This window comes from Nannospalax galili, unplaced genomic scaffold (genome assembly GCF_000622305.1).
Source record: "Nannospalax galili isolate Female #2095 unplaced genomic scaffold, S.galili_v1.0 scaffold113, whole genome shotgun sequence".
Lineage (NCBI taxonomy): Eukaryota > Metazoa > Chordata > Mammalia > Rodentia > Spalacidae > Nannospalax > Nannospalax galili.
The window spans coordinates 3,113,872-3,135,852 of NW_008335444.1; the positions used below are offsets into that span (position 1 = coordinate 3,113,872).

General features: G+C 43.9%; 1 protein-coding gene across 6 annotated transcripts in view; it reads left to right on the forward strand.

Moving 5' to 3' along the window:
• The window catches only part of Nr5a2 (nuclear receptor subfamily 5 group A member 2), a 141,368-nt gene that overhangs the window by 7,408 nt on the left and 111,979 nt on the right, over nt 1-21,981 (forward strand). For 2 of the 6 annotated variants that reach the window (XM_008830260.2, XM_029562148.1), the window contains exons 2-5: nt 4,329-4,466; nt 8,202-8,320; nt 9,811-9,952; nt 12,174-12,820. In XM_008830260.2, the coding sequence (XP_008828482.1) occupies nt 4,329-4,466; nt 8,202-8,320; nt 9,811-9,952; nt 12,174-12,820 (1,046 nt within the window). Of the gene's footprint in view, nt 1-4,328; nt 4,467-5,744; nt 5,760-7,356; nt 7,419-7,702; nt 7,898-8,201; nt 8,321-9,810; nt 9,953-12,173; nt 12,821-21,981 lie in introns of those variants that run through there. The other 4 variants (XM_029562150.1, XM_029562151.1, XM_029562149.1 and 1 more) reach the window with 4 other exon arrangements.

Below are 21,981 nucleotides of genomic sequence, written 5' to 3' on the forward strand. Positions count from 1 at the left end.
GGTAGGAATGCTGGAGGAAGTATTACTTTGTTTACTAAGGATAAAGTTTTCTAAGTTTCTTGGCGAAGTTGGGTGGGAGCGCACGGGAAAGCTCGGTGGGTGTTTGTGCAGGCAGTACCCAGGAAACGTGAATTGGTTTTAAGAATCTTGACATTTTATTCGGCTGTGGGCGGCAAGGGTTAGGCGCGGGGCGGACCGACACTTCTCAGGTCAGGTCAAGGGCAGGCTGTTCTCCGCGCACTCTCAAAAGTGGCTCTGGGAGGAGTCGGGAGAAGCCGCACTTGCATCCTCGTGGGTGGGGAGTGCGAGACCTCCTCGACTCCAGCCAGCTGGGTGAATAGGGCGCGCAAGGCCCCGTAACGCCGAGGCTGGATAAAATATGCCGGGACTGCGCTTCTCCCGCTCATCAAGGCTGCGGGAGCCTCCCCGAGCTATCATCCTTTGTAATTGCAACCGTCAATCAACACTTGAAGACAAAGTCAGAACCGGGAAGGGCGAGCCCCCGAGACTATCCTTGTTGGAAAGGAGGGGGCGCGGGGGAGAGAGTGAGGAGGGAGAAGTTTGCTAGAAGTTGGTGGCAGTGCAGGGGCAAACGCGCAGGGTAACTAAAGTCGGAGCTAGAGACATCCAACCCTCCGGGGTTCTACGCCCCAGGCTAGGCGGGTGGATTTCCAAGTGTGCTTCTATTAAATTGCAGACTTACATTAGACAAAAGATGTCCCCCGCGGTGGATGGGATGTGTCTCCCAGTTCGCGGTTGTTGTCTGCTTGGGTTGTTGCCTACCATTGCTGGAGTCAGTATTTAGACCACAGGACCTGTTCCACCTACTTTTCCATCCCAATTGCTTCCCCTTACCTCCACCACTAGTGTCTCTGGTCTCTCCAGCGGCCTTGGGAAGCTAGAACCATCCCTAGTAATGCTGTTAGATACCCCGACCTCCGCCTCCCGGCACAGCTCTGGGACAGAAAGAGAGTTCCTGGAGGGAGACACCCCAACAGACCCAAGGCTGGCTTCAAGGTCGCCTTCGGTGGGTCCTCTGCCCAACGAAATTGGAGGGGCCAAGAGCCCAAAGTCTGTCTAAAGATTAAAGGGCTTTGAGAGGGTGCACTTAGAAAGCTTGTAATCTACTTGGCGGCGAAGCTAAATCCCCGCGCCCCTCCCTCAGCATCTGCACTAGGATCCGAGACAAGTCTCTGCTCCCCAAAACTTGAGCGATTTCAGAGGGGAAAAGGTGAGTGTACCCTTGGATTTCCGACAAAAACAAATTCCTGTAGATTTCCTGCCTTGAAAACCTCAGATGAGCCCGTTTCCACAAGTTTGGAAATCTGAAATAGAGTTGGATCTAGGAAATCTTGTCCCACCCTGGAGCCAGAAGTCAAAATTCCCTTGGTTCTGGGAAAAGGCAGTTAACTTTCTTTTTCTTTTTCCTTTTTTTCTTTTCTTCTTTCTTTCTCTGTCATCCTTCTTTTTTTTTTTTTTTTTTTTTTTTTTTTTTTGAGGTAGGGTCTGGCTGTGCAGCTCTGGCCAACTTGCTGCCTGCTATGTAGACCAGAGTGGCCTGAACTCAGATATCTCCCTGCCTCTGTCTCCGGAGTGCTAGAATTAAAGGCTGGTACTTCTTCCTGTTGGCTGCTAAGCAGAAAGCTCTGTCTGGAAGTCCTATCAGTCCTCAAAGCCTGTCTTCCCCTTGTCTTCAATCCCTTGTTCCCTGTTTCCTTGGAAAGTCTACCTATGGGAAGATAAATGGAGGCCCCTCTGACCTTTGGCCACTATAGCTCCATCTTTGGGAAAAGTGCTGGGGGGCAGATTGGACTAGTCACTAATGTGGCCCAAGCCAAGTCCTTTTGGCCCTGAAGCTGGAGCTATGAGCTTGATTGCATCACTGGGTCAGCTTCAGCATCTAGTCCTGACTGAACTTCCTGCCATGTAGGGTTACAAGGTCCTGCCAGGCCTTTTAACTTCTTCAACTCTGAGAATCTCCCCAGGCTGAGGGCTTCCTAATAATGCACCAGAGGGCTGTGAACTCCCTCTTAGGACCTAGAGGCTGGAACTAGAGGACCAGGCTAGGCTGGTGGGTGGGAAAATGCTGAGCTCAAGCCTCTGTGAGCCCTAGAACTGAAGTGAGTAGAGTTATTCTTAAGGCTTTGAAATAAACTGGTATTTTATGTTCACCTGATCTTGGAAGTAAAGCAAGGTTAGTAATGATTTGAGCCTTGAGACTCCCTCTTTTTCTGAACTATGTAAGAATATGTATTCATAATTCATAGTGATGTCTTAAACAACTGGCAATACTGAAATGTATTGACATTGTTACTTGATACTAGCATGAAAACTTGAGCTTAATGGTCACTAATTTGGGCAAATTCAGCCCCCTTTCCTCATACAAACGAATTGGCAGGCCTCCTCAATTTCTATAGCCAGAAAGGACTTGCTTGGGCCACATTAGGTTTCCAAGAATCTTGAAGATGCTACTAAAACTGAAATTTAAATAATCGTTAGATTCTAAATATATATCTAAAAGCAAGAAGGCATCTGTTTAGAGTCAATAGTATTCAAATTGCTAGAAGAGGCCTACTTCATATGAAAGTGGTAGCTTTGCACTGCAATGATTGGAATAATTTTGTGTTCATCAAATACCAGACTGAGCAGTTTGTATGATCTCTGAGCCATTTAAATAGAATACATTCAGATCTTTTGAGATTCAAATTCACCCCCTTGTGGGTGGATTCTGTTAATTACTCTGTTGCATGGGCAGACCCTGGATTGAGGCTTTTTTGCTTCCAGTCAGGAGGCTAGAAAGAATGTTTTTCATCTTGTTGGGATGAGATCTGAAAACTTTGAAGACATGGCTGGGCTGGTGGCCGAAGAGCTTACAGAACAGATGGTTCTTTAAAACTTTTTTTCTTAATGCTAAGCCTCTGGACCTCATGTGGATCAGTCCCCCAAATAGACACTAGGATGTAAGAGGAAAGTGAGGTGATCTTTCCATTCTACATAGAAGCGGGGCTCACTAGAACTAGAAAGTCTGTCACTAAAATAATCTTGGACTCAAGTGGAGGGTCCTACATAACAGGAGAGGGAGCTGGAGTCCTGAATGGGGAAGCAGGAGTGCTCTTTAATTCGAAGCTAATCAGAGAAATCTCAGCCCCTTTATTGAGGTTCAACTCTGGTTCTCTAGGGCGCTGGCACTTGTGTGGTGTGGCCTCTTCTACATAACCGATCCACCATCCTGCATTTGAGAAGATTCAACATCCCTTTTCTCCTCTAGGTATTTTAGGTAGACATTTAACTCCTCTTCGTCTACTCTTCCCACAAGCCAGCTAGGACCACCTACACCCGCACACATATCTGTTCTCCTCACATCCGTGTAGCTGGTGGAAATGGCCTCCCAGTCTTCAGGTCCTTTGCAGCAGCCCTCAGACGCAGGTCTCTTCTCACTAGCTGTGAAACCTAGCTGCACGTACATCCCCCCCCCCCCCGCCCCCCCCCCCCCTCTTCCCCCCCCCTTCCCCCCCCCCCCCCCCCCCGGCCATCCCCGCCCCAGGCCAGGGTGGGGTAGGAGTGGGTTAAGGCGGGGTGAAGAGGTTGGGGCAGGCGTGGGGACCCAAGCTTCCTCATTGGCTGACGGCTAGTGTCCGACTTGAGTCCGGAACCGGCGTACCCACACACTGTCCTCACCTCTCCACCCAGCACCCCCTCCCTTACTTACCTCCCTTCTCCTGCTTCCCCCTTTCCTCCCAGCATCTTCACCCTTGGGGTTGGAAAGGGCTGCCCTCGGACACGCGAGAGGAGTAAACGAGACAGGAGTGGGAGGTTGGAACTTCACAACTCCGCACTTGTGCTAGGGAGCGAGAGGGAGCTGAAGGAGATAGGGGGAAGGGGCGGAGAGGCTAGGAGAGGAAGAAGAGAAGTGAGGCGAGGGAAAGAGAGAGAGAGACCCCTGCCGATCCCGAGCTAGAGGGCGGGTGCCGGGAGGGGAAAGAGTCGCCCCAGCTGTCCCGAGCGGCTCAGCCGCGTGCAGCAGCCGCTGGGCCACCTTCCACACCGCTGCCCTTCCACACCGCTGCCCTTCCACACCGCTGCCTGGGGCAGTTGCGCCCTCCTGAGTCGGATCCCGGGCGCCTTCGAAGCCTGGCTGGGCAGCCACGACCTCCCGCCTGCAGCTTGAGGCGGCTCCGGAGCTGCGAGACCGGAGGACCTGGCTGCGAGGTCCTGGCCGGTGGCTCGGGAGGAGGCAGAGGCAAGCTCCCGCGAGCGGGCGGGCGAGCGGGCACCCTGGTCACCCCTTCTCTTTCCGCCGGAGTTGAATCTCTGCTGCCCGTGTCCAGGTGCTGGGCTTCCGGACGGACACCGACCCCCCATTCCCGCCCGCAGCCGCCTGGTCATGCTGCCCAAAGTGGAGACGGAAGCCCTGGGACTGGCCCGGTCGCATGGGGAACAGGGGCAGATGCCGGAAAACATGCAAGGTAAGGAGGCGCCCTGAGCGCCCCGCGGCTTTTCCACCCTCCGGCGAACCCTTCGGGCTTCAGTCTCTTGCCCAGCGGCGGGCACTCGAGTCGCCGGGCTGCGGGTTTGCGAGTCGCGAGGCTGCGGGTTTGCAGCCCGCCACAAGCTGCACGCGGGCATTGGCCTCTTCCACGCGGGCATAAAAGTTAATGGCTCTTGAACTAGGCGGACAGAGCTTTCCCATCAATGTCTAATTGGCCGCTTCTAATTAAAAAGGGCCTTGTAGCTCAGTGGCAACTGCAGCCGGGCAGCTTGAGGCTAAAGGCACTGTGGAATAAGGGCTTTCTGAGAAATGTAATTCCTCGCTGGACATTCTTGCTCTCTGGAGCTGCAGTGCACTTTAATGCTCGGGTGTGGAGGGAGAAACCTGACTCGGGAAGTCAAGTGCAGAGGAGATCGCAGTCAGATTATTAGACCATTTGTAAGTGGTGTTAGCTGGGTTAGAATCATGTGCGTATCCCCAAAGCCCAAGCTGACCCCGTAGCCGGCTGCGATTCGGGCGACTTCAAAACTGCTGGCAGAACTTAAAAGAACTAAAGTTATCCCAACTCCATTCCCTGACGAGTCTACCGAACGCCAGGTTACGGTGCTGAGGGTTAGCGCAAGCCCTTTCTTCCGTTGCAGAGCCGTTCATTGCTTGTTAACAGCAGAAAATGATCAAATCCCACTGGCTGTATTTTCTCCACACTCTAAAATAGTAACTCCATTAAACTCTTCAGAAGTTTATCACATTTGCTCCGGGCCAGGGAGCGAACAATGCTAGGAAAAGTCACCGGTGCTCTTCCATCCTCGCCCCTTCCAAGTGCGCAGGATGTGCCCGCCGGCCGGTCTGTGATCCGGGAAAGCTTCCTGCCAGAGGTTGGAGCGAACTTGAAAGGGTCTAAGAGGTGTTGAGAGCCGAGAACTGGGCTAGCACGCGCCATGGTGCAGGGTTGGCGCGCCAGGGGTGCACTGGCCGGAGACCTGAGGTCGCCCTACAGCAGAGGAAGAAAGGGGTGGCAGGCCTGTGGATGGGGGTCACTTATCCTGGGTGATCCTGGGGTCTCTCCAAGTTTTGGGGTAGGGCTGTGGACGTCTCCCCTGGCCAAAGTTCCCCACACTAACTTTGTGTGTCGGCTGGGGAGGGAACCCTGTTGGTCCAAAAAAGCACTCGGTGCGCCACCCTGGGATTCCAGAGAAGTACTTGGGGAAGCAGCCGGCAAAGCAGGCCTGGGGCACTTCGGCCTCCAACTCTGCTATTCTTGGGGCACCAGGTGAGGCAGACTGGGTTCTTGGGTCGGAAAGAATAGTTGGTACTTTCTATTTAGGCACAGGCATTTCGGTGGACCCCAGAAGAAGCAGCGCAGGGGGACTTGGACAAAGGGGAATGGAAAGAAACAGGGCATTCTGAGGGTTGAGGAGAGAAATGCCCAGGCAGTGTTTTCTTTGTGAAGTTCCCGGAGGTCCCTTCTTGGCACTGCCTCCAGCCCCAAAGCCAGAACATTAGTTCCTGTAGTTCACCCTAGTGCTGGTGATTAGGAGATCTAGCCCTGGGCCTTGGATTTGAAAACAGGGTGGAAAATGCCCAAATGCCTGGTGCCGCTTCCCCTGGGGCGAGGGACCAGTGTACCAAGAGGCGCCCATAGAATCGCTCACCCCATTCCCATGCGACTTCTGGTTCCCGGTGGGGCCACATCCATACTCTGACAGATGCTGGAGTCTAGAAAGAAGAGCCGTTGCTGAATTCTCAGGCAGCATCAAGCATCCAGCTTTTCAGGAACTTCTCTACACCTTGGAGGACTTATCGTTCCAGGACCCGACCTGTCTGTCCTCTCTCTTTTCTCCACGTAGAGTCTTGGGAGAGGGAGAGCATGGGGACTTTTTGGCTGGGACAATTTGGGTTCTCCTAACTCCAATTTCAGGTGCCCGGGGCCGGTGGGTAACTCAAAAAGATGCTCTGGCCTCCCATGGCAGCATCTCTGTATACTCAAGACTCTGGTTTCTGCCAGAGGATCCCCAGCTTGGGCCTCCTAATTTTTTTGTCACATCTGAGATGACTATGGAGACTCTTAAGCCTGTCTGTGAGAAGTTAAATTTTACTTTGTTGGGAGAAGGGGAGACAGAAAAAAAAAATCTAGTAAAGCACACTTTACCCTCATCTCTAGAAGATGCCTACAAAGAGAAGTCAGTTTTCAGAACGCTATAAACAAATTTCTCCAACTCTCATTCTCTCCCAAACCATCAGGTACCGGTCCCAAACCCTCAGGTCCTGGATCCCTAGCAGGGCTCGGGACGGGCGCTCTAAGGGTGGTGATTCAGGCTGGCACCGCTGGGAGAGAAGCACTCGACATCACTTATTTCTAAGTCACCGAGAATCCTAGCCACTGCTCTTGCTGGCACCCCTTCCCGGAATCTTCACAAACTGTTGCTCCCGACCTGCCTGAGCTGTAGCCTAGGGCTCTGTGTTGGGAAGAGAGGCCACCACAGTGCCAGAAAAAGGAACTTTATTCTAAAAGAATAAATCTTCGGCAGGGAAGCCACCAGGTGATAAAGTGGTTGGGTACTTCAGCCGTGGGGTGGGGGTGTTTCTAAGTTTCCTTTTTAGTAAACAAATCAGATGAAACCTCTGCCAGGTTGTGGCTACCCCTCCTCTGCCCCGCCCCTTGTAATGCCACTGATTAACTTAAAACAAACTCTCTTGGAGTTTGTGCGCCATTGGGTAGCAGAGGGTTGAGCAAGGGCCAAGAGCCGGGTACACCCAGAGTTTAAAGAGGGTGCGGGGAGCTCGGGCCCTAGCCTGGGTGCTGGCCCACCCAGGTTCCCTGGGGTGGGAAGTGAGGATTTGACCCTAGTGGGCGCGGGGTCTCAAGGAAGGCCACTTCCCTTCACATGCAGTTTATCTTTGGACTGTGAAGATGAAGACCTGTTTACAGGTTAGCCTACCCAGTAAGGTGGCTCCCCATTCCCACAGTGAGCCAGGCTGCCATGGCCTGACTTCAGATTAACAGGGCAATTTTAGAGGTGTTTATACTTTGCAGTGATTATTGGAAGCTTGTGAAGTCCCTGACAAGCTCCAGTACTCTGAGTGCGTCTTTCCTCTTCTGGTGTGTCCCCCTCTTCCAGGTGTCCTGTCTTTCCTTTTTCCTTGCTTTTATTTTCACAGGACATCTCTGTGAGAACAGAACTGGGGTCAATAGGCAATTGAATGCTTTGATCAGTCTAACAGCTCTAACACTGAGGCTGTTAAAGTGACGTTCCTTCTGCATAGCAGGTTTCTGGGGCTCTTCCAATAGGATTTACAAACTGGCTTTACAAACTGGCTCCACTAGCCTCACAAAGGGAGGTCCGCTTGCAGCAAGCCACTTCTAGAGCGCCAATCGTGGACATCCTGATTTTCCTCCCTTAGGCAAAGGTGACATTTTTGGAACTTAAATTCTAGGTTGTTACTTAACATAAATTCATGTTTCTATTCTGATCTGTTGCTTTGCATTGTTATGAGACTTGGTGAATTTAAAATGTTAACTAGGGAAGCTGGATTTATTTGATGTCCAAAGATGTTTTACTTTCATTCTCTTCAATACCATTTGGGTGAAAATTATTTTATATTTTACCTGGTAATATTTGGCTACCAATCACCACGATGTTTTTCCTTACAACGTTAAAACCTACATAGTAAATTAATTCAACACCTGTGCACATTTCTCTTCTTGTTTCAGTATCTCAGTTTAAAATGGTGAATTACTCCTATGATGAAGATCTTGAAGAGCTGTGTCCTGTGTGTGGTGATAAAGTATCTGGGTACCATTATGGTCTCCTCACCTGTGAAAGCTGCAAGGTTTGCTTATCCATTGCTACCTAAAAAATAAAATGTTCAGACTGAAAATAAACCATTGGATTACCTTTTAAAGCTAAATCTAAACTGTTTCTTTTTTAACTCAAAAATGAGGAAAAGTGTGTTAGGAAGATGATTACTTAAAATACGTGTCTGATTTAGTTCAAAAGGCAAAGAAATTTATGTTGTCGGAAGCCTTTACTAGTCTCATGGCTTTAAAATACTTTATTGTCGTAAAATGATTTAGCTGTAGAAACGTTTCCATTTCTAACAGTCCTAAATATTGATTTTGCTTGACTTATATATATTTAAGGCATCGTTGTTCTTGAGAGAGAACATGACAAAGTATATCCCAAATACATTTTAACTTCAGAGTATTCTGTGCTACAAGTCTAAGTGTTTTTTTTATCCACAGACATGAAAGTCTAAATTCACAACTGTATGCTTTCATCCTGATTGAGTCCAAAAATAATCTTTAAGATTTTTTGAAATTTATATCCTAACAACCCAGAAACCAGATTTTAGGTTCTAACTGAATAATTTTGTGTTGATCACATGACTATTAAATGTAAGGGATCTGAGTATATACTAAATGTACTTTATTGTTACAAATTGTCAACACCTTAAGGATTTACGTCAAACTCTTTTTATAGTCCCATAAACTAATTTTCTCTATCTTTTTTCAATATTTTATTTAAAGTAGAAAATTCAGTACAATTACTTAAGCCATTGCTAGGGAAATCCTCTTAGATCTCTATGACAAAGTAAGATTGTTTCTGCTTGTGGTGACTCAGATAGCAAGGGTGCCATGTTATTCTAAAGCCACACATTTTATTTCTAATCAGACCCCTTTGAGGAAAGTGTAAGAAAGGCACTGCTCTGCTCACCTCACCTCCTGGGCCATGCTCATCCTTTCTGTAGTTGTATCTTAAAAGTAAAGTTCTCAAACTTGACTGGATTCCAGTGGAATTAGGAACATTTCCTCATTTCACCCTTGAAATGCTTTTGCTTTTAACAGTCAGTGTTGACACTTGTAAAAGATCTGAGGTGTTTTGCTATTCAGTTCTTCTATTGGCATTTTATAATGGTTTGTGAACTAAAATCATATGAGACTACTTAAAAACAATGTCAGTCTCTATGGCTTACCTCTGTTCGGAGCATGAAAGTTAATAGGAAACCACATTTAAAAAAAAAATCATTGGTCAATATAGAGTGTATTTTTCCTGACTGTTGAAGTGAAATGGAACGCAGCCAAATCACCCCCAAAATTGACGTAATTCTTAAGAAATATAACTCTGGGGCTAGAACGATCTTCACTAAGACCTGGCACTGCTGTGGAGGGTTGGTCTCCCTGAAATGTGAAATAAACCACAGAACCACATAAGGACTCAGTGGTACAATGAAAGGATTTACTGGTGATTTCCTTAAAGTGAAACAATAGAAGAAAGGGGGTTAAAGTTATACCAGGTCTCACTATGTTCTCTGTCTTGTAGGGGTTTTTTAAGCGAACAGTCCAAAATAATAAAAGGTACACGTGTATAGAAAACCAGAACTGCCAAATTGACAAAACACAGAGAAAACGTTGTCCTTACTGTCGATTTCAAAAATGTCTAAGTGTTGGAATGAAGCTGGAAGGTAAGACTCTACTCCCTACCGCCGACTGGGTCCCCTGGGATTTGGACTTTAAAGCACTGTACTTATAATCTGAAGACATTATTTTTCTAGCCTTTTAACACTACTGACAATAACAGAAGGTATTTTTATGTTTTTCTTCCGGAATAGTCTGTGTCTCATTTAAACATGATTACATCTAGAAAAAAAAATTAAACCAAAAAGCTATCAAACTTGCCTCCTTTTTTTTTTTTTTTAATTTTGGGCAGAGATACATTTGATATTTAAAAAGTCAACAAGACTAAAGTGATTCAACAGAGAACAACTAAAATTCACTTGTAAAAGTGTGAAAAATGAGATAATACTTTTAAATTTTCAAAGCAAGATGCCCTAAGTGAATTTAAAAAAAAATACAAGATTATAGTTGTTACTTATTTCATGATTCTTGAAAAAAGTTAAAATTTTTCATTGTGAAAAGCAATTTCTCAAATAGAATTTCATTTTGTAATATACGTGTAAGAATACATACTTACAAGAATAATGAACTATTAATCCAGTCAGTAGCAGAGGTTTCCCAAGCCCAAGACAAGGGTCCCTCAGAAGTCACACTAAACTTGACTGAATGAGCACAGCCTGCATGCACCTCGGCGTTCAGATTGGCAGACAGTGAAGTTAATATGTGACTGCTGTAAATAATTTGTGCTTCATGGACTGTTGTGGTGTGCTGCTATTTTCCGGTCTTTGACCTACTGGCCTTCCACAGATTAAACATACTGCAAATAAAGGCATACTGGTGGCACCGATCACTGAGGTGCTAGATGCAGGGGTGCATTTTATTTGATCAATGGGACACAGACTATTTTTATTTGGAGCTTTTCTGTTATATAGAACTCATGGTTGGTAGAGATACTAATTTTTTTTTCTATTTTCAACTAAATCTGCCAAATTGTTAACAATTCCTCTAAGTAGAAGTAGCCACTTCAGTCCATCATAAGGATTGCTTTTAACAGAAGATTGGAAAAGGAATTACTTGATGTGTATTAATTTTCTGATCATTAGTCACTTTATTTACAAGATAGTGAAGGATTATGGTAGATGTGTAGGATAATATGTGACCCAGAAGATAAAATGTTAAAAATTAAGTGATGTGATTTCATGCAGTGTCCTTTCATTATTCTTTAACAAGAGGCTGAATTTTTCCTGAATATTATGCTTTGTTAATCGTATCTAAGTTACCCATCTCCGTACTCCCACTTCCTCAAGAATGAATGAAATAACAGAATATTGACTAAATTATCTAGATGCAAAACCTTTTATGATCTCATACAGTATTCTGGATACCTAGAATTCACAGTACATTTTTAATGCCTTACTAATCCTGAGATAAAAAGCTCAAAAACTTCACCTCCAGCAATTTCAGCATGTCCCAAGCTGTCAGGTCGCTGGTTTCTGTCTAATTGCCATTGGCCACCGTGGACCCTGTGAGCACTATCATCGAACTTATTAGGCATGGCCCCAACTCCACAGCACTGTGACAGAGGAGCCGCTGGACAGCTTTTGAAAAGACTTTGCTTTAATTATGTCCAATTCTGCTTAAATTCAAAGCAATGGCTGGTAGTTTTCTGATGTACACTTAACCAAGCCCAGGTCAAAGTGATTTTCCAGGAAAAGCCAGTACCTTGTCCTTTCATAACAAAGTAGTCAAAAATGACTAAGAAAGAGGAAGGTGTTCTAAGAAAAAGCATTTAATCCAGAAATGGGTTGATTCTCTTTTTTAAGAGAAACACACACACACACACACACACACACACACACACACACCCCAGATACAGTTTGGGTTTCCATAAGGAATCATGATGTAACTTTCATAATAGAAAGTGGCACACTGGCAAGAAGACGGATTCTCTTTTTAAACAATGTTAAATATCCATTGTGTGTACCCTAATTGTGGAATCTCTTCAGACTGCAGAAGAGTTGATACTTTTTTGCCTCCCCACACCCCTCCTCCAATTTTTTTTAATAGCAAAACATACTTGGAGGAAAGAATTCATAAAGAAGTTTTTTCCCCCCTTGGATTTTTTGTAGGCTGTTGTAATAAAAACAGCCATACCAAAAAATTAAAAATTAAACAACAAAAAAACCCATTTCTGATCAACTTTAACATTTTGAAATGCCTAGAATTGTGGAGAATGCCAGTAACTAACTCCCTTTTCTATACCATTCCTTTCTCCCCCACTCCCAACAGCGGTAAGGGCTGACCGAATGCGAGGAGGCAGGAATAAGTTTGGGCCGATGTACAAGAGAGACAGGGCCCTAAAGCAACAGAAGAAAGCCCTCATCCGAGCAAACGGACTTAAGCTGGAAGCCATGTCTCAGGTGATCCAGGCTATGCCCTCGGACCTGACCATCTCCTCTGCAATTCAGAACATTCATTCTGCCTCCAAAGGCCTACCTCTGAACCATGCTGCCTTGCCTCCCACGGACTACGACAGAAGTCCTTTTGTCACATCCCCCATTAGCATGACAATGCCTCCTCATGGCAGCCTGCAAGGTTACCAACCATATGGTCACTTTCCAAGTCGGGCCATCAAGTCTGAGTACCCAGATCCCTATACCAGTTCACCAGAGTCCATAATGGGCTACTCCTATATGGATAGTTACCAGACGAGCTCTCCAGCAAGCATCCCACATCTCATACTGGAACTTTTGAAGTGTGAACCAGATGAGCCTCAAGTTCAAGCCAAAATTATGGCTTACTTACAGCAAGAACAGGCTAACCGAAACAAGCATGAAAAGCTGAGCACATTTGGGCTTATGTGCAAAATGGCAGATCAGACCCTCTTCTCCATTGTTGAGTGGGCCAGGAGTAGTATCTTCTTCAGAGAACTTAAGGTATGCCATCAGCTATCATGAGCCACTATCTTTAAAGGAGACCTGACTAAGTTCGTTACTAACTGCTATATTCTTGGTACTGAAAATGCATTTAACTTTTATTTGTATGATTTGAAGAGGGAAGATATTTTCTGGCAATTATAGCTTACTTTGATAGTGTTTTTTATTCTTTGTAGCTCCTAATTTGGGAGATGACATTTAATGATATATAGGTCATGTTATTGTTTTTCTGTGTAGCAGAAGACATTCATTCCTTTTCAATCAGATGGTTTGTTTCCAAAACATTTAGTATCAAACAGCTACCAAACTTTTTAAAAACTACCAAATCATAAACTATATTATAAGGATGTTATCTTAAAGGTTTCTTTTAAAGGAAAGAATGCCAACATTTAACTGCATTCAGATCCTAAAGAGTGCAAATGATCCCATGGGTTAGTGATGTCAAGTAGGTATTTACTACCTGTTTAACCTTGACATTAGGTTGGTTAAGTCTTTGTTTTCTGAGCAGATTCCAATAGGATATTTACTGCTATTGGATGGGGAGTGGGTTAATGGTGAGTGTTTGTTTCCTTGGCTTCTCTCATAATGTATATCTGTGGTTGAAGTTAATAGATTGGTACATTGTAAACACAGCTCTTGTTTACATAATGATCTATGGTTAACTGCATAATGATTTTATTTCCTGAAACCTAAGACTGAATTAATATAGGAAAGTTATTTAGAAGTTTACAATCTGAGTGATGACCAAGGCACTTTTGGTAACCAGTAGTTCCATCCTGATTTAAGCAAATCCTGAATTCAATCCTGAATTCAATTTCTAAGTCTGTTCCGTTATAAAATCAACTTTATGCTATTGCTATCATGGTAAGAGATGTGATGATAAATACCCGTGACTTCTGATTACTTAGTACAAAGCAGACTTTGAGTTGAAAAGGTTGTGGTTAAAAATGCCCTGTGTACGCAGGACTAGGGAATAAAGAAGTTGTATACAAATGCAAAATAACGTTTTTCATAGAAGTCTTTTTAAAGCACCGCTGTGTGTATACAGAAACACAATTTCCCAACTAGATCTAAGCACATTAATACAATGCATAAGCAGGCAGAGAAGACTGCTGATATATCCAGCTCTATTCTCCTGTCCTTTATTGCTACACTGAAAGATGGCCTAAGAGGACAAGCAGAACGCATCCAGTTAGCATGATACACCAGATGTTTCCAGAATGTGTGGTGTAGGGAACCACTCTGATAACCAGAACATTCTTCATTTAAAGCAAAACAAAACACTCCAACTTTCTTGTATTCTTATATTCACAACCAAGTCCTTAAGAGAACAGGTAAGATGTTTTAAGATGAAGGCGTCTTTAGCTACAACTGAAAGATTAAGTGATGTATAAATGAGAAAGGCAGAGCCAAAACGGTCAGAGGGACTTGGCTTGAATGCTCTCTTCCAGGTGGGCAGGTGATCAGTGTTTCTGAGACTTAGTGTTCTCATCTGTTAAAAATTGTGCATGTGGTGTCTATGAAAGAATGCTGGAGAACTAATAATGCTTACACTGAGGTTTTCCAAGGAAAAAAATGAAAATGTATATATAATGTATGAGTTCTGAAGCATGCTACAGGCACAGTAAAGTGGCATTTTCTTTAAATTACAATTATTTTATGAAAAGCTCAATCTTTACTTAACAGTCTTACATTCAGGGGAGAAAAATACGTAAGTTTATTCTCTTATAAGTATGGTACTGGGAAACAGTATTAACAAGGATAGTATAAGTATATTGTAATGAACACTCATTAATCAATATAAATCAACAACTAAAATCTACCATGTAGGAGATTAGTTACATAAGATGAATATAAAGTTCAATGAGAAATGTATTTCTTCTTAAAGCTTGTAATTAGATAACTTCATAAATAATTACTTTTAAAAAATAAACATAAGCTTGGCATGACAGCATATGTTTGTAAATCCCAGCATTCAGAAGGTTGAGACAGGAGAATTGCTGTGAGTTCAAGGCCAGCCAGATTACATAGTGAGTTCCAGGCCAGCTTAGGCTACGGGATGAGACCCTGTCTTAAAACAAAACAAACAAGTGAACAATGAAAGTATTAAACTTTTTAAAGTATTAACTTTTTAAAAAGGCATCTGCAGAGATGTATGTCTTTAAAATTAAAATAAATTATGATTATTTTTATGTACAGAAGGAAATGGTCTGGAGTCAACTGAGCTAGCCACAGGTTAGACTTTCAGAGTGCTGGGAAAATACCATTTTTCTCCAAATTTCTTTCCCTTCTAAGATAAATTATCTAGTGAGATTATTTTCTATGACCTGGGGTTAAACGTGTGGCTGAAATGTAAATGCCTTTGGGAATGGGGTGTTGGTATCTTTATACTATTGTATATGTTTGTCAGGTTTTCATAGGAAATACTTTGAAAAGGAAAGGTACACACACTGTGGTACTTCCAAGGGGTGGAAGGTGTCCCCAGAGGACAGAAAACCCAGACCCATTCCACCTGGACTTACACTGGACAGAGGTGACTCATTTTAAGTATGTGGTACTTCTAAGGGGTGGAAGGTGTCCCCAGAGGACAGAAAACCCGGACCCATTCCACCTGGACTTACATTGGACAGAGGTGATTCAATTTAAGCATTTTTCAGAGAATAAAAAGTAGAATTCAGAGTAATGTCAGGATTGTTTAAACAGTTGTGAGATGAGTATTCACATTTGGAAGGATTTTTTTTCTGCTCATGTATAAATGTACTTTTTCCAAAACCAGAGCAAATCATTTGAAGCCAGCACTATGACATCTCTAAGGATGTGGCTGCCAATTTTTAAAAAAATTTTGTGTGTATGAATGTATTGCTTGTATGTATATAAGTGTACCCATGTCATGCAGTGTCCATGGAGGTCAGAAGACGGGGTTGGATCCCCTGGAACTGGAGTTATGGACAGTTTGTTAGCCACCATGTGGGTGCTGGGATTCGAATCCAGATCTTCTGTGAGAGCAGTCAGCGCTCTTAACCACTAAGCCTTCTCTCCAGTGCCCACGGTTGCCAAATTTTTTAATGTGACCCACAGGAAGAAATATATTTTATATTAGGACCTGGTACACCATACATCTCTCTCTCTCTCTCTCTCTCTCTCTCTCTCTCTCTCTCTCTCTTTTGTCTTTTTGAGACAGTGTCTCCCTGTAGCCCCAGCTGACCTGGAACTTGCTATGTAGACTAGACTGGCCTCAAACTCACAGGGATCCGTCTGCCTCTGCTTCCCAAGAGCTGGGATTAAAGGTGTATGCCCCCACTCCTGGCTTTTTTTTTTTTTTTTTTAATTTTGGTCATGACCCACTAAATTGGTTTCATGACCCACTAATCATGCATGACCTGCAGTTCAAGAAATGTTGCTCCAGGGAAGGACTGTGGGCTGTCCACTGATGTCACCTACCTGTCATCACCTAGACCTTCTCAAAAAGGTCTCTTGCTGGCATGATCTCTAAGACATGCCTAGCCTGTAGTCCAGTCTCCAACCATTTTAGAGAAGTTGTGATTTTGAAGTCTCATTTAAAGATGCATGCTCACCTTTGAGCATTTGTCTTTTTCTTGTTAATGTCACAACAAATTGCCCATCAAATGATAAACTTAGGGGCAGATTGCTTATACCTCTACCATCCAGGACGGAAAGCTGAATGTGTGCTTCTGGAAAATAACAGGATAATTGGGCAATTTTGCAAATGACCCCTTGATCACACTCTCGTCACAAGTTACACTTCCTACTGTGTCAAAATGAGAGAATACATATTTATTTATTAGTTAAGAAGCCCAATAGGTAGTTTTGTTTCTGTGGCTATTTGTTTATGTTTGTTTATTTGTTTGTGATAGGGTCTCACCATGTAGCCCTGCCTGGCTGTCTCTGCCTTCCAAGCTCTGTGATTAAAGGTTCACACCACCATGCCTGGCTTGCTATATATTTGTAAGATGCAAAAAAAAATATTGAAATGAGAAACAGATTACAGCCCCCAAAGCATCTGTTTGGTAATCAACACACAGAAAAAAGACAAGTATACTCATAGAAAACAAGATGTCATGACTATAAGATGAAGGGAAAGCAGAGGGGACACTTGTAAGTGAGCTGTTCTAGTCTCCATCCCAAATGATGGTATCACAATAGTGAAATTAATACTCTGCTGCTTGTCACTTTTGAAAAAATACTTTTTTTTTTTTTTTTTTTTTTTTGGAAAAAAGTTCATCAGAAGATTCCTCCTGCCTAGAGACCATAAGGTTTCTTAGAGCTAGAGCTGGTGGAATCATGTGATTTCCCCCATCTCTTTTTAGGTGTTTTTTTTTTTTCTTCAATGTGCACGTGTGTGGTATACACATGTGTATTCATGTTCGCATGGGTGTGGGCACACGTGTGTGCATGTAGAGGCCAGAGATTGTTGTTGGGTATCCTCTGTCGCACTCCACATTATACACTGATGCAGGTTCTCTCCTGAATCCAGTGCCAAAACCAAAAATCTGGCCAGCTAGCTTGCTGGGATTCCCTGTCTCTCCCTCCTGCACTGGGATTATACGATGGCCATTTTACCACCCAGATTTTTACACAGGTTCTGGGGATCAGAAGCAAGTGCTTTATTCATGGGATATCTCTCCAGCTCCTCTTTTCACATGGAGAAACTGAGGCAGAGGGGTCTGGTTTGCCTCAGTCCATAGCTGCTGAAGGACAGAACTGAGTCTCAGAGACAGGCAGAGAAGCAAACCTGTGCATCCTTCCTCAATAGAAACACACACACACACACACACACACACACACACACACACACACACATTTGACCTTTGACTCCAAAACCACAGGCCTTTGCTAGGAAAGTTAAAGCATATCTCTAGGCTATCAGAAGTTCATCACTACCACCATTAAATCACTAATAATCAGCGAGAGGATTTCCCTGAGCTCAGACAACCCTAGGGACTAAATGAGTCACTTTAGAAAGCCTCAATAATTCTTTCAAGCCACCAGGGGATCATTTCATGCAGATCTACCACTCAGACCCTATAAGCACGTGTGTATGTGCTCAGCAGCCAAAAGGCCAAATTGGATTCTGTTCTGGGCTTTCTGTTTGGGAAGAGGTGTGTGCAACATGGGTTCTTTCTTATGTCAGAGAACATGGGCAGAAAGAAAGCAGGGTTGAAACCAGGCCATGTGAGCCCTATAATGTGGGACATACTTTAAACCACGTCTGTTTTAAATTGGCCTGTGCTTCAGAGGAACTTAACTTCGCCATCCTACTAAAAGCTGTCCTTGTAAGGGAAGACGCTGTTTTCCTCTGTTATCTGCTTCCACCTGTGACTTGAATATCTATCTCATAAACATGAGAGCAGTGAGAAAATAATTCCCACTTTGTTAAACAACTAACGAATCTGGAGTATCTATTTGATCTTCTAATGAGACCAGATGTCCTCAGAGGACTCTGGGAATGGATATATAAGAACTTCCCCTCCATGAATGATTCTGATACATGTAGGAATAAAAAAAGGTCTAAATTAATCCTGACTGAAACTCCTAACTAGCATTTCTGTGGAAAATAGGTCTCAGAGACTCAGGGAGTTTGTGTCAAAGGAATTCAGCCGTGTCGAAGCCAGTTTTTAAGTGTGGTTTTCTTTAACACAAAACACCAAGGGGTGGGGAGAGGGAAGCTTCCTCTCTCTTTGGTCCATTACAGGATTTATGAGCAGAGTTGCATTTATTTTTAACATTCTTGATCCCTTTTCCCAAATCTTAGGTTACCCAACCAATGTAGTTACATTGGTCTGTTTTAAGCTATATGTTTTAGTGTCTCTCTGTCTCTGTTTCTGTCTGATATGTTTGTGTGTGTGTGTGTGTGTGTGTGTGTGTGTGAGAGAGAGAGAGAGAGAGAGAGAGAGAGAGAGGGAGAGAGAGAGAGAATGGATGACTGTAAGCCTGTTCAGGGTCTTCTCCATTCCACCTACCATTTTGCCTTTGCCTGACAATCAGGGTAAGGAATCACAAATCCAGTCCCAGCTTAGAGGCACAGTTATAGCCTTTCCAGAACCCCAGGAAGCCATTTCATCTACCTTTGTTTTCACTTCTCTGGGTGCAATATGGTTCATCTGGGAAAGATGAATAGGGTGGTAAGAAAGAAACAAATTCTAAATTTAATTTTCTTATCAAGAGTCTCAAAGTAAATGAAGCCTTCTCTTCCCAGCTGTCCTACCCAGAAAAAAATATAATAATTGTATCCTACATAGCGTTACAAGGAAATCATGAGACTGGTTCTTCTCCACTGCAAGTGGACAGGAATGTTTTCTTCTCTCTTTGTGAGTCTAGAGAGAGCATGAACCAGCAGGTTTGACAGCCTATGTCTTTTGGGTTCCTTTGGGTGCTTAGCTCCTAAGCCGAAACCAAAGCCTATGCACTTGCTGACGATATTGAGGGTTAATATTCTAAGACACACTTGTTATATATGCATCTGTCTATTGTCTGTCATGGGCTGAGAGACCTGTTATCTGAGTTTGCATCTTGCTAACTGTTGGCTGGGTAAAATGGCTTTTCTCAGACAATATTTGTTTGTGGCATCAGTAGTTTTTGCTCTGGTTAGTTCATTGGTGGGCAGCTAAGCACACTTATCTGATGGTGGGGAGGTAATATTCTTCACCTGTGTTCTTTTTTAAGTTGATTTTAAAAATTATGTGTGTGTGTGTGTGTGTGTGTGTGTGTGTGTGTGTGTGTATACGGGTATGTGCATGTGGAGCTCTCTGCCACTTGGGTTCCCAGGATTGAACTCACTCATAGTCTGGCTTGATAGCAGGTGGCATTTCTCTGTTGAGCCATCTCACTGACCCTTCACCTGTATTCTTTAGGGATGTCTTCAAAGTACAGCAGGTGGCCAGGATAATGGTGTACCCCTAAAATCCCAGGACTTGGGAGGCTGGGGCAGGAGGATCCTGAGTTCTAGACCAGTTTGGCCTACATAATGAGACTTTGTCTCACAAAATAAAAAAAAAAAAAAAAACAAAGGAGGCACCATGAACCACCATGCACTAGTAACTCCTTTGTATTAAAATACAATTTACTAATCCTTCCCTAGAGTTTTTCACGCTTGTTAGAGTACAAAAGCATGAGCGAATCTGTCATCGCCACAAAATACCCCTAAGCCCCCCTCCCTTTTTCTTTTTTTGTTTTGTCTTTTGAGACAGAGTCTCTTGCTGTATAGCCCCAGCTGGCCTGGAACTTGTATGTAGACCAGGCTGGACTCCAACTCAGAGATCTGCCTGCCTCTGCCTCCTGAGTGCTGGGATTAAAGATATGTGTCACCACACCTGACCCAAGCCCTTTTTTAGTAAGCTCCTTTCCCTCCCCCAGCCCCTTTTGATCTTGATCTGTTTTTCTTCCTTTAAATAGAATCAAATTGCTTTATTTAGTAAGTATGGACTTGCAAACTGCAAGTTTGGTTTAACTTCCCTAACTGTTGAACCAGGTTTCTGCACAGTGTGACAAACTATGCATTCCTATGGGACACTGCCATCGTATTTCACTTTAAAAATCAAACAGGCCTGGAGAGATAGTACAGTTGTTAAGAGCACTGGCTACTCTTACAGAAGACCCAGGTTCAGTTCTCAGCACCCACATGGTGGCTAACAACTTAACCCTACTTCCAGGGGACCAACACCCTCTTCTGGCCTCCATAGGCATTGCACATATGGTATACTTACATACACACAGGCAAAACACTCATACACATAAAAATAAAAACAAATAAAATTAAATCAAGCCAGATATGGTGGCACCCACCTTTAGTCCCAGCATGTGGGAGGCAGAGGCAGGTGGATCTCTGTGAGTTCAAGGCCAGCCTGGTCTACATAGTGAGTTCCAGGCCAGTTGGGGCTACAGGGAGACCCTGTCTCAAAAAGACCAAAAAAAAAAAAAAAATCAAACAAACAACAAAATTTATTCTGAAGTAAAGATCCTAACATTACTGTTGGCTCATTTATACACTGTTAGACTTTCTGTTCCTATTGATCTGCTTGGGGAAAGCTTTAGATCAGGCAGCCACACCAAGAAATCTAAGGGGAATAAGCCAGGCCATTGCTGGATGTCTGCCTGTGGATAAGAACAGGAAGAAAATTGGTGTTTTCTTGGCCTACTGAAGGTCAGGGAGTAAAGAAAAGCAGTAGGTTTTACTGGCGCTCACTATGGTAACTACAGTGCTGACAGCTTTCTGGATCATTGCTTTGATTCTGAGGATAGGCCTGTGAAGCAAGCACAACATGTGGACTTTGTTTTATCTGTTTTAGTTTACTTTCATTTTATGTGTATGAGTGTTTTGTCTATATGTATATAAGTGTACCTGTGTTGTTCAGTGTCTGCAGAGGTCAGAAGAAGGGTCGCATCTCTTGGAACTGGAGTTACAGATGGTTGTTAGCCACCATTTAAGTGCTGGGAACTGAACTTGAGTCCTCAGAAGAATAGACAGTGCTCTTAACTGCTGAGCCATCTCTCCAACCCCTAGTTTCTTTCTTTCTTCCTTCCTTCCTTTCTTTCATTCTTTCTTTCTGTCTTTCTGTCTGTCTTCCTTTCTTTCTTTTTTTAATATTTATTATTTTTATTTTTTATGTGTATGAGTGTATTGCCTGCATGTATGTAAGTGTGCAATGCCCGCAGAGGTTGGGAAAGGGTGTTGAATCCCCTGGAACTGAAGTTATGGAGGTTGTTAGTCCTGGTTTCTTTTTAAATTTTTATTTATTTTTATTTTATGTGTATGAATGTTTTGCCCTCATGTATATAAGTGAACCTTCAAGGCCTATAAAGGTTAGAAGAGTGTGTTGGATCCCCTAGTTGTTAACCACCACGCAGGTGCTGGGAACTAAACCCAGGACCTCTGTAAGAGCAGTGTTTTTAACAGCTGAGCCATCTCTCCAGCCCCAGGTTTTAGTTTCTTGAGACAGGGTCTCATGTGGCTCAAACTGGCATCAAACCTTAACGATGTAGCCAAGGCTGCCCTTAAACACCTCATCTTCCTGGTTCTCCTGCCTCTACCTCCCAAATGCTAGATACAGGCTACCACTCCCAACTCATGTTCTCCTTTTGGGGGGAGAGAGAGAGATGGGGGGGAGAGAGAGAGAGAGAGAGAGAGAGAGAGAGAGAGAGAG